The sequence below is a fragment of the Pteropus medius genome, unplaced genomic scaffold (assembly GCF_902729225.1).
Source record: "Pteropus medius unplaced genomic scaffold, Ma_sr-lr_union100, whole genome shotgun sequence".
Lineage (NCBI taxonomy): Eukaryota > Metazoa > Chordata > Mammalia > Chiroptera > Pteropodidae > Pteropus > Pteropus medius.
In genome coordinates, this window is record NW_024349800.1 from 16,403,217 (window position 1) to 16,416,050 (window position 12,834).

Consider the following 12,834-nt stretch of genomic DNA (forward strand, 5'->3'; position numbering starts at 1 on the left):
TTACAGAAAGTAAAACATCAATTTAAAAAAAGGTCCCGACCAGAGCTTACTCTTTGGCAATGACGTCTCTTCTATACTGACTTCTAATCAGTAAGTAAGTGAGGACAATTCTATCCTTACACCATTCACCCCTCTATACCTTCCACCCCCTCTACTCTATCCCACTATGACCACTCTAATTTGGTTCTTAGTACCTCATGTCTTCATAAGAATTACTACAAGATGACCCACCTCTAGCCTCCTGTTGTCTAATCTATACTGTTTAATGCTGCTAGGGAGATCTAAAAGCAAAATTCAACTCGATTATGGCCTCTAGGACTCCTAACAAAATGCCCAAATAAGAGAGTAAGCTGGTCAACAACTTGGGAAGCAATATAATGCAGGTCTCAGAACTGATAGAAAACAGCCAGTCTAAAGACTTGGCTGGCTGACAAATGAAAGCAGTCTTGGGCAGAAGAAGGAAGATAGAGCAAATCTTTTCTCTCTCCTCACCCCTATCACTTCAACCTTTCAGCTTATCTGAATCTCTGCCTACCAAGAGGGGAAAAAAACAGATAAGTCCTCTGATGAGCCCCTCTGGTAATGACAGGATATACCTCCTATTAGTATTCAAAGCTAGAAATGCTGAGAAGGCTAACTCTTTTCTTTACTCATTTTGTATATAAAGCACCATAACAAAATTTAAACAAATATAATTTCTTGGGTCTCTTATGTACCTGTATCTCTACACTTTTATAATTTCTAGAGTTTAATAACATTGCACATTTTTCAACCAATACAGGAATTTTTTTATGTACATTCCTGAAGGGTAAGCTCATTAATCTTATTTATTCTGTATTGTCTTTGGCACGATTTCCTCCTCAGAGCTGGTAATAATTAGATATTTATAGCAACAAGAAACAGAATGAATTCTTTATAATATAGATAGACTTACTGACAGAATAAAATTAATTAATAATAAAACTCTTGAAAGTAAAACTGCCACTTATAATGGCAACAAACATTTCTATAGCGCCTAGTGTGTGCTTCTGCTCTAAGCTCTCCAATTCTCATAACAATCTAGTATATAAATGAGAAAAGTAGGGCACACAGAGTCAGAGTAACTTCTCCAAGGGAATGCAGAAAGCAGACTCTGGAGCTGGGATAAACCTAGGCAGTCTGGCTCAGAACACTTGCTCTTAACCACAACACTGTACTGTAAGGGTCCCTGTGAATCACTACAAAAGAAGTGTAGTTATATTAAACAGGGGAGTTCTCATATGTGAAAAGTCTTTCCATACATAAATTTTATAAGTACCACATAACTTGATCAAAATTTATTTACTACTCTACTTAATAAACAGAGTCGCTTACCTCCAAATGACATCATACACAGGATCCAGACACACACCAAATCCTTGCAGATCTTCCTGTTCAGAGTCATTAAAAGTTTTACAACTCCCGTCCACTTTATTTATCAGAAGACATTTAAATGGAGGAGGTTCTGATATAGAAGCGGGTACCAAGCCTTGAGAAAAATATTTACATATTTTAAAGATGCATTGTCTTTTACATTCCCCTAACTTATAAAGTAAATATTACTTATAAGGTAAGTATTATTATTACCTTCATTTATAGATGAAGAAACTGAGACTTAAGGAGGTTAAGTAACTAAAAATCTTTAAATAGCAGAATTAGGACTAAAACTTCAGGCTGTCTAAATCCACAACACATGCTATTAATTTCAGTGCTATACCACTCTATCATATAATTAATGATATCATGGACATGAGTATGGATTGATACCATGCTCTTATTGAAACTTAAGTTTGATTTACATAATCTTCCAAAAAAATTGTTTCTATCATTTATTAACAAGAATCGATACAAAAAAATTCCTCCTTTCAATTAAGTTTTACCTTATTACAATTTAGCTCATATTTCTACCACTAACTTATATATATTCTGGTTTCTAGATCTCCCAATTATTCCATTCTTCCAGCATGGAGAATATAAACAGAATATAAACAGACACTTAGAAGCTTCCTTTAAATTTCTTGAAATAGAAAACAAAAAGCTATAAGACTACATCTCATAATCTGGAAAGATGAACCATTTATTAACAATCAAGACAAGGATTTTTGGCGGAGATATCTGTTTGTTTGGGGTATTACCTATTATGTGTTTACTGGCAAAAATTTCTGATGTAGCAAGCACATGAGAATTAATAAGTGCTTCATCAATTCGTAAGAAAGTCTGGTCGCCACTTGCACCTATCCAGGTAGCTTTTCTTCCATATTTTGATCCAATGTTAGGCATGGGAGCTGGTTTTGCATTCCAATATGGCACATCCAGAATTGGCCTGCCCAGCTGTCCTTTCTAAAAGATTAAATAAACCATATTAATAATACTACTGGATAAACAATTTACAAATTTTTACAAAAGAGACAGCAGACAGAAATAGCTCTATGAGACATTATTCTTCATCACTTCCTACTTTTTTTAGTAAATTAAATTCATGTGAAATTTGCATCAAATATTTATAAAGGAATAAAATAATTTTTATTATTCCTAGGAATCCTCCCCCTAATAACCACAAAGTGCATTATTAAAAAGAGATAACAAAGTTGAAATATTTTTCCATCTAAGAAATCTCTGAAATACTGTGAACGCCTTCATCTACATTTAAATTAAAAATATAATATATACACAATATGTTAAAAAAATTAGTATTACAAATTATTCATTTAAAAGGTCACTCTGACGTTTTGAGTTGATAGTACAATAGAGAGTCACTATTGAATTCATACAGTCTGAAAATATTTGGGTATAAGACCAAAATAATAAATACTGTAACTGTGACTACAATTAGAAAATTACAGTCTACAGCCATGCTACCCTGAACAAGCCCATTCCCATCTGATCTCAGAAGCTAAGCAGGGTCGGGCCTGGTTAGTACTTGGATGGGAGATCACCTAGGAAAACCAGGTGCTATAGGAGTAAAAAATAAAAAATAAATAAGGGATTGTAAGATGACAAGGTCCTTGTAATCTGTGAGGTCAACCAAGGGTTGCCTTGCCTAAAAAACAAAATAATAAAAAATAAAGAAAAAAAGAAAAAAAAATTACATATTTTTCACATGATCATGTGTTAGTAACTTATTTCATTTATGTTTCAAGATAAACAGCAGACTCAGTGGTAAGGTATGATATCATAAGCAAATAACTGTTCACTCACTTAAAAAGAATGGCTGTCTATGGGTACCTGGTTAGGTAAGAGTTTAATTTGCAAAGTAATAGGACATTTCTCACTATTAAGTTAGTAGCTGCAAAAGAATGTTGATGATGTAATGGTAAATATTCATCCACCCCCTAGCACAGGAGTTTTATCTCTCCCCATAGCATTCTCCTTCAAAAACCTCTGGAAGCCAGAAAATGCTGCATCATGGCACCCAGGGTTATCTACAAGTAATGGGAATGAGAAACCATAGGAAAAAACCCAAAGAACGAGAGCCCAGAGCACTGCCAACAGCCTGGTTAAGTTATCATCCAACTACCAGCTTCTAGTGAGATCTATCTATTAGTCTTCAACACCAAAGTAAGAAAGCACAGCCACAAAATGACTGTAAAAGCAATTAAGCTTTATCCCTGGGATAAGCCAGTGGAAGGAAAAGTGGCAAGCACATGATTAGAGAAGAAGCCAAAAAAATTCAACATTCATTATCAGCTTCTTTCAATGTCTATCCTTAGTTTTGACAAAGAAAAAAACAAAAATAAAAACAGTGAGCAAAGTACATATATTCAGGGATTTATTAAGCTCTTGGATGGAAATAAATTAATTATATTTTTCATTAACTACTGAAAAAAAATGTATTCCTTTATTAACGGCCAACTAATGTGAAGAAAAGTAGTAGATAAATATGATACCTGGATAGCCTCACATGAATTCACAATGTGGTTATAAATAAACCACATTTAAATTCATTAAATTTCACACTAGGATATTTGGGCTAGAGGAAAATAATGATTGGTCTGATTTCAAATATTACCACTCTATTCCCCACCTAAACCAAAACACAGAGCAGTAAAACCTCACAAAAGAAGTAAAAAATAATGACAAAAAGATGGAGGAGGTGCATAAAAATTGTAGTGATTTTAGAATGTGTTCAATCTTAAATGGCCATCAACTTAAAATAGACTGCTATAAACACAGCTTGTTATATATGAGGCGCCTGGTAACCACAAATCAAAAATCCATAAGAGATAGACAAGATATAAAAAGAAAGGAATCCAACAATGCTACAGAAAGTCAGCAACATATAAGGAAGCAAAAGAAGAAAGGTATAGAGAAGAACTACAAAAACAATCAGAAAACAATAAAATGGTAATAACTACAGACCTATTAATAATTACTGTAAATATGAATGGACTAAATGCTCCAATCAAAAGACATAGGGTGACTGAATGGATAAAACAAGACCCATACATATGCTGCCTACAAGAGACCCACTTCAAGACCCATACAAACTGAAAGTAAAGAGATGAAAAATGTTATTTCATGCAAAAAAAAAAAAAGCTGGGGTTGTAATACTTACATCAGACAAAATAGACTTTAAAACAAAGGGTGTAATAAGAGATAAAGAAGGGCATTTTATAATGATAACGAGATCAATCCAATAAGAAGATGTAACTCTGGTAAACATCTATGTACTCAATGTAGGAGCACCTAAATATATAAAGGAAATATTGATGGGCCCTAAATAGCCAAAGCAATTTTGAGAAAGAACAAAGTTGAGTGTATCATGCTACCTGACATTAAACTACAGTACAAGACTATAGTAATCAAAACATCATAGTCCTGGCATAAAAACAACCCCATAGATTAATGGAACAGAATAGAAAATCCAGAAATAAACTTACACCTATATGGTCAATTAATCTATGACAAAGGAGACAAGAATATGCAATGGGTAAAAACATCTCTTCAATAAATAGTGTTGGGAAAACTGGACAGATGAGATACAAAAGAGTAAATCTGAACCACATTCTTACACCATATGCAAGAATAAAGTCAAACAGATTAAAGAATTAATTGTAAGACCTGAAACCATAAAAACTCTAGAAGAAACATAGGCAATAAACTCTTTGACGTTGGTCACAGCAATTTTTTTTGGATTTCTCCTAGGGCAAAAACAACAAAAGCAAAAAATAAATGGGAATATGTATTGAACTAAAAAGCTTCTGCACTGCAAAGGAAATAATGTAACCTACTGAATGAGAGAAGATATTTGCAAATAATATATCCAATAAGGGATTAATGTCCAAAATATACAAAGAACTCATACAGCACAACATTAAAAAAAAGAAAAGAAAACCAATCTAAAAAATGGGCAGAAGACATGAATAGGTATTTCTCCGAAGAGGACATACAAATGACCAGCATACACATGAAGAGATGCTTGACACCAGTCATCATCAGGGAAATGCTAATCAAAACCACATTGAGATGTCATCTCACACCTGTCAGAATGGCTATTATCAATAAATCAACAAATGACAAGCAATGGCAAGGTTGTAGAGAAAAGAGAACTTTTGTGTGCTGTTGGTGTGATTATAAATTGGTGCAGACCCTATGGAAAACACTTCAGAGGTTCCTCAAAAAACTTAAAATAAAACTATTCCACTTCTCAATATTTATCTAAAGAAGTGTAAAACACTAACTCAAAAAGAGATATGCATCCCTATGTTCACTGCTGCAGCACTATTTACAATAGCCAAGATAAGGAAGCAAAAGGAAGCAACCTAGGTGTCCATCTACAGATGACTACCGAAAGATGATGTGGTACATATATACAATGGAATATTACACAGCAGTAAAAAAAAAAAAAGAATAAAGTCTTACCATTTGCAACATGTATGGACCTAGAGGGTATTATGCTAAGTGACAAGGTCAGACAGAGGAAGACAAATACCATATAATTTCATTTATATGTGCAAGCTAAAAAAACAAAATAAATGAACAAGCAAAAGATAAAACTCATAGATACAAAGAATAAACTGATGATCTCCAGATGCGACGGGTTTGGGTGAAAAAGGTGAAAGGGATTAAGAAATACATACTACCAGTTATAAAAACAGTCATGGGGATATAAAGTATAGCATACAGGATACTGGAGTACAGCATATAGAATTTAGTTAAAAATACCGTAAATCTATATTTGGTGCCAGATGTGTACTAGACTTAGGTAGATTACTTTGTAAGGCATATAAATGTCTAATCACTATACTGTACACCTGAAACTAATACTGTATATTCATGCAATTGAAAAATAAATTAAAAATTAAAAAAAGAATGAGATCTCTATGAATTGATATGGAATGATATAGTAAAGTAAAAAGAGCAAAGTGCAGAAGAGCATATATAAAATACCACCTTTTGAAAAATAAAGCAGGGAAAATAATTATACATATTATGGATGTGTGTATATATAATATACATATGTACACATACATATTTTTATCTATGTCAGTATAGATCTAAAGATGTGTATCTATGTGCTTATTTATCTATTGATCTTTGCTAGAAGAAACACAGGAAGGATAAACTAGAAAATAATGACATTCTTTACCTGTATATACACATATATGTGTACTGGGGATATAAAGACACCTGCAGCAATGAGTTAGCTAATGTTCAGTTACTGCCTACTACTATTCCCCAGCAAAAGGAACCCAGATTCCTGGAGAAATGGCTGATTGTAAGACTGATACAGGACAGGTTCGAGGTAAGCCTGGATCATCTTGTTACATCAGAAAGTAAGTCAGCTTGAAAGGGCTCCCACTGGCCACACCTGAGACAATTTAAGCATCCAAATAAGGATAGTAATAAAGAGAATACAAATTCACTCGCCTATACTGATAAGAAAAAGAGAAAAACAAACAAGGCAGGCCTCTTGATTACAGTAAAATGCAAAGGGCTGACTGGTGAATGTGGAGGGTGTGTGGAGTTGAAAAATTATCAGTTGCGACCATTATAAAGACTGGTTCAGGCAAGAATAATCAATGGATGCTAAATCTAAATGGAAATTTTGATAGGAAGCAGGTATCTTAAAACTGTCTTGAAAATGTCACCCCCTAGACTGGTTTCTAGTTTCAAGGGAAAAAATACTAACTATGCACTAACTATGCAGTAGAGAAATCAGACAACATTTGACCAGGTGATCAAAACTGACATCACTAGTGAGGGGCAGGTGGCATTTTGTGCATCCAGATGTGATGCCCTGAGAAGAATACATCACTTACATAATATTTTGGCCTGGAATGCACAACCTGAGTCTAAACATAAGAAAATATCAGAGAAACAAAAATTAGGAACATTTTATTTTTTTAAAAAAGTACCATATTCTTCAAATATGTCAATGTCATAACCAACTAAAGTATTTAGGAGCCAAGGGTCATAATGTATGCAAGTTATTCTTAAAAGATTCAGGAAAAAAAATATATATATGTATACACACACACACACACACACACACACACACTCAGTGTGTGAGTGAGAAAGAGAGGATGTATGTGTAAATGATAAAGCAAATAGATTAAAATGTTAATAATAGGTGAGTCTTGTCCAAGAGTATATGGGCATTCTATATACTATTCTTATTTTTTGCAACCTTTCTATAAATAAGTTTTCAAATGACAGAATTAGCTCTACTGAATGCTTAAAGGACTTTGACCTGTAATAAACATGTCCAGTTCTAACATATCTGTTAAATTCTTAGGCTAAATTACAGAAGAAAATTATTTTAAAATAATGTCATTCAGGTTTTGTGTATATTGAGGGCGGAGACAGGAAATATGCATATACAATCATTAAAATACAAGAATTTCACTAAAACCAGAAAAAAATCGCTAACGTATTAGACAAATTATAAGGCAATGGTACAATGCAATATTATTAATGCTTAAAAAGTCCTTACAGAAAAACTTCCAAATGTGAAGACCTGTCCATCCATTAACAGTACTGCCGTATGATTGCTGCCTGCAGTAACTTGAGTGCTAGGGCCTGGCAATGCTTGAACAAGAGTGGGACATCCCCTAGGTTAAAAACAAAAGAATTAAGTCAATACTTTACAAGACCCAATTGACATAAAAAACAATAAATAAACAATGGAATAATAAGAAGAGATAGTAGGCACTAATAAGAATATTCAGTAAACACTTACTTAGGTGCTATGTGCCCGTCTCCATTCTAGGTGCTTCGTATACAAAGATGAGAAAGATATAATCACTGACTTTAAGCAAACTATTAATTTTTTTCCCTAAATTTACTACCCTAATTATAGACACATAATTTTAGTTTTACTGAAAGACTGGTGTTAACCTTTGTTTTAAAAGGAAAAAAATTCTAATTATTACAGTGACTGGCATGTTAGACATCTCTAGAAATATTTGTTAGATGAAATAATTATGTGATGCTTTACCAGGAATCCAGGAACTATACGAAACAATTTTATGTCCTCTTTTCTGCCTTCTTTTACTAGGCTATAATTCTAGGTTTTGACACAGTAGTTAATGAATCAGAATACCGTATCATGAGGCACAGCAGCAGTGGCTAAAAGCTTAAGCTCTAGAGCTAGACTGCCTGGGTGTGAATCCTGGCTCCACCACATAATAGCAATGTGACTATTAACTTTGAATAAGTTACTCATTATTTTTGAATAAGTTACTCATTATTTTTGCATTTCAGTTTTGAATAAGTTACTCATTATTTTTGCATTTCAGTTTTCTATAACACAAAAGATAATAATAAACAGTATCCAACTCATAAGACAAAATTGTTCATACTGTCTTATGAACAATAAAGAAGTTCATATATGTCAAGCACTTGGATCAGTGTCTAGTATACAGTTAACACTCAATAAATAGTAACTACTATGATAAATAACATCTTTGTATCCATCCTTGTATCACTTTATTTATCATTTATTAACCATTTTTAGTAATTGTTGTATGTAGTTAGACTAACCATCATTACTGAAATAGTCCACACATAATTGGAGAATTGTTTTTGAGACAATGTTACTATGATATTTTGAATTTTTAAAAATTATCTAAAATATATTTTTATTAATATTTCAGGCTGCAATGAAAAATTAATTAAAAGGGGCAAAACTAGCAGCTGGAAACCTAGTTAAGTAAATTTCACAATAACTGGGTAAGTTATGATGAAGGCACAAACTAGGAAGAGTGGATTGAAAGGAATGAATGAACTTGACAGCTATGTAAAGAAGAGAACTGACCAGACTTGGCAAATGATTGATATGGGGCAAAGAAGGTCTTCTGCTTAAGCAATAAGATTGATGGTGGTAACATTTACTTAGCTATGAGAACAAATGAGATCTACGAAGACAATCAGAGGGAGAAAAGAAGAGATCCTAGTTTTCATTCTGAGTCTCTTCTAACACTTTCAGTATGGACAGAGAAAGAAAAGATCGTAGAAATTTTGGACATACTAAAGAGGAAGAATAAATCCTGGGAAATGTGTCATTGGAAGAGAAGGTTTCAAGAAACTGCAAATAACTGACATTCCAAATGCTCTAGAGAGATATACAAGTGACCACTCGATTTAGCAAGAATGATTTAGCGAGAAGAACATCTCTTTGGTAGGAGTGCAGGCACAACACTGTAGCAGATAAGAAGTTAGCAGTGGGGTAAGAGACTATGCAAAATCCCTTCAAGAATCTCAGCAGGAAAGAGAAAAAAAAGAGGAGAACGGACAGCTAAAGAGAAAATGAAGCTGAAGGAGAGGCTTTGTTCTTTTAAGATGAAAGAGATTTGGGCAAGTTTAAAAGAATGAGTAAAGACAAAGAGGCTAAAGATACAGGTCGCAGAGACAAGAAACAGAACTTGATACCTAAGAAAAAGGCTTCACAGCATGGAGAAGAACAGCTCCCTCTTTCGATATTACAAGGAAAAAGGAGCAAAGAAGTAGAATAAATGCAGGTAGGTTTGTAGAGTTGGCGGGCTGAACAATTTCCCACCTAATGGTTTTTATTTTTGTTGTGATGTGAAATGACATCATGTGCTGAAAGGGAAAAGGAACTGGGTGAGCAGAGAATTTGAAGATTACAAAAAAGTATGATGGAAAATGGAACAAATAAACATTTAGATCAGTGTTTAACCCGGATCCAAGGGACTTCTAGGAAGTCTGTAAATGGTCTTCAGGAGATCTGTGACTCTCCTAAATTGTAAGCCAACTTTTATGGATATATTCTTGCATCTATTTTTTCAGGAGATCCCATATCTTTCATCAAAGTCTCAAAAGGTCTTAGACCAGACAGTCAAAATTACAAAACAGGAGGATTACTGCCTGTTATAGTGGGATTGGTTGAATCTGGAAACCATACAACAATCTATACGTGTGGTGATTTATTTTTTTTCAAAAGTCTAAGTTAGACATGGAAAATATAGTTAGACTGATTCATGCTTGAAGTTTGGCCATGTTCTAGTATCAAGATCAAGAGGGTGAGAAAATGAGGATACTGGTCAGAGTACAGGGAAAGAGAATAAGTAACAATCTCTAACTTGGGCAGGACATAAAGTGAAAAGGGTGAAAGAGTAAAAAAGTAGAGGGCAAGAGGGAATGAAGTACTGGTCAAGTCAAAGGCCAAGTAAAGCTAAGTAACAGATGAAATTGTTATCGGATCATGGGTTGTTTAAACTTAAGAATTCTAGTTGGAGGTATGCTAGATCCAGGATGGCTCCTGGGAACAACCACCATGAATGTGGAAGTAAAGGTGACTAGATATGAGGATGTCAGACAAGTATACTGCATGAGGCCATTTACATGGATACTTAAGTCACTCAAGTGAGACAAGACTCAGAGTGAGAAAATACTATAAAGCAGATACTAAATTTTCAAAGAATGAAAGGGAGGTAATAAAAGGGGAGGAGAGCAGAATGGCATGCCTCAAAAGAGCAATATTGTTATTATTTTTATTTTGAGAATGGAGTAATAAGGCACAGTGAAGGTAAGTGGATCTCAAAGCTGAAGTACAGGGAATTTTGGCAAATGAACAATTGCCACTTCAAAAGTCTGTATGGTGAACTAATGCCCTCACAGAAATGTCCAATACAACTCAAACAAAGAATCATCTTGTCTGCGGTTCACACAGCACTTCCACATAAAATGTATCACTGATTATCAAAATAACTCTATGGGTAGATCTGAACAGCTTAACGGATTCTCCCAAGAGTTGGTGACAGGTCTTCTAATACAGTCTTTGAACTCTTTCCATGACACTAGTGAGCCCATTTATTAAATTATTTGGAAAACATAGCAAGAACAGGAAACAAAAATGTGTGTATACATGTGTGCATGCCAGGCACTTTACATAAACTATATTAATTCTTTAACAATATTTAAATTAAAGCTTAGTAAATTATGGTCACATAGTTGTAAGAGATGAAGCAAAGATTTAAACCCTGTCTTGTTCCAGACACAATGATGGTATAGCAGAAGGATAGTATAGCAAGAAAAAGATGAAACTCAGAAACATAAGAATTAGCAAAAATCTATTGGAAAAAGGAGAATAAAAGCATTAAACTACATGGTCTCTTTCCCAACATCCAGGTTTAAGTGTATTGTAAATAGTAAAAGAATTTGAAATCTGGAAATTTAGGAGCATATTGAACAAAATAAACAAAAAGGAGGGTTGGTGGACTCATGTCACAAGTGAATGTGTAAAAGCCTTCAAACTTTTGACATTCACTTTTAAAAGCAGCAATAGTAACAGCTAACCTTTATTACTGTGGGCTACGCCCTGTGTTAAGTAAATAACATGCAGCATCTCACCGAATTTTCACAACCACCCTTTGCGGGAAATATATTTACTCACATTTGATAGAGAAAGAAACTGAGACACAGGAAAGTTAAGTAACTTAGCCAGGGACATAGAGGTACCAAGTGATAGAATCAGGACCCAAACCAGAGACTGAACTCAGTCATCCTGGCAAGACAACACATTACATAAAGAGAATATCAATAACATTTTTCTATCTTTATCATCATGCACACTACAATATTTATCTCACACAAATCACACATCATTAATATGTGCTATACAATAAATTCCAGTTAAAAGCACTTGATTACTAGAAACTTTTAAAAAATACCCTCCAGCTATACACTTTATTTCAAGTAACTACCTATCAATGTTTTACTTTGTGGTAGTTAATATGCATGTTATACGGTCTTTGTTATTTCTGGGATTGTTCCTCCATCTAAGTGGTCGATTCCCTCTGAATTCGTAACATGGTTCATGACTCCTGTCTTCCAAGTCCCAACAGATCCAGACAAACAAGGTAACTTGAGTAGTTATAGCAGAAATGGTTTTAACTAATTTTGTTTAATCCATCAGGCATACTCAAAAGTCTTCCGGTTACAACTCGACCAATGGAACCAGGAGTGAAAATTTACATGTTGGGAAATAACAACTTTAGGAAGTTAAAGCAAATCCCATCAGAGTTTAATTATCTTAAGAAACCCTAATATTTTATTTTCAACATTAAAAAATATCATATTTCATGAAAATGATCAATTCAAGCTATTAAACATACTCAGAAGATTGTTATCCAGCACTACCCTTGCTGTCTCCAATACCACCCCTCAACCTAAACACATTTCTCTCAGAAGTTCTAGATGTAGAATCCAGACGTGGTATTTCTGAAGTTCCGCAAGTAATTCCAGCGTGCGGCAGGATTAAGAATCACTGGCCTTTATGACATAAATGGCATAATTCTATCCTTGCCACAGTAATGGAATGGTTTCAAAAAGTGAAAATACCGGATTTTATTT

General features: G+C 34.0%; 1 protein-coding gene and 1 pseudogene across 12 annotated transcripts in view; one reads left to right on the top strand and one right to left on the bottom strand.

Moving 5' to 3' along the window:
- The window catches only part of MYCBP2 (MYC binding protein 2), a 238,192-nt gene that overhangs the window by 138,759 nt on the left and 86,599 nt on the right, over positions 1 to 12,834 (bottom strand). For all 12 annotated transcript variants that reach the window (XM_039886905.1, XM_039886906.1, XM_039886908.1 and 9 more), the window contains 3 exons: positions 7,955 to 8,072; positions 2,154 to 2,358; positions 1,354 to 1,507 (listed from right to left, as the gene is read on the bottom strand). In XM_039886905.1, the coding sequence (XP_039742839.1) occupies positions 1,354 to 1,507; positions 2,154 to 2,358; positions 7,955 to 8,072 (477 nt within the window). The remainder of the gene's footprint in view (positions 1 to 1,353; positions 1,508 to 2,153; positions 2,359 to 7,954; positions 8,073 to 12,834) is intronic.
- LOC120622550 (uncharacterized) lies at positions 2,861 to 2,979 on the top strand (annotated as a pseudogene).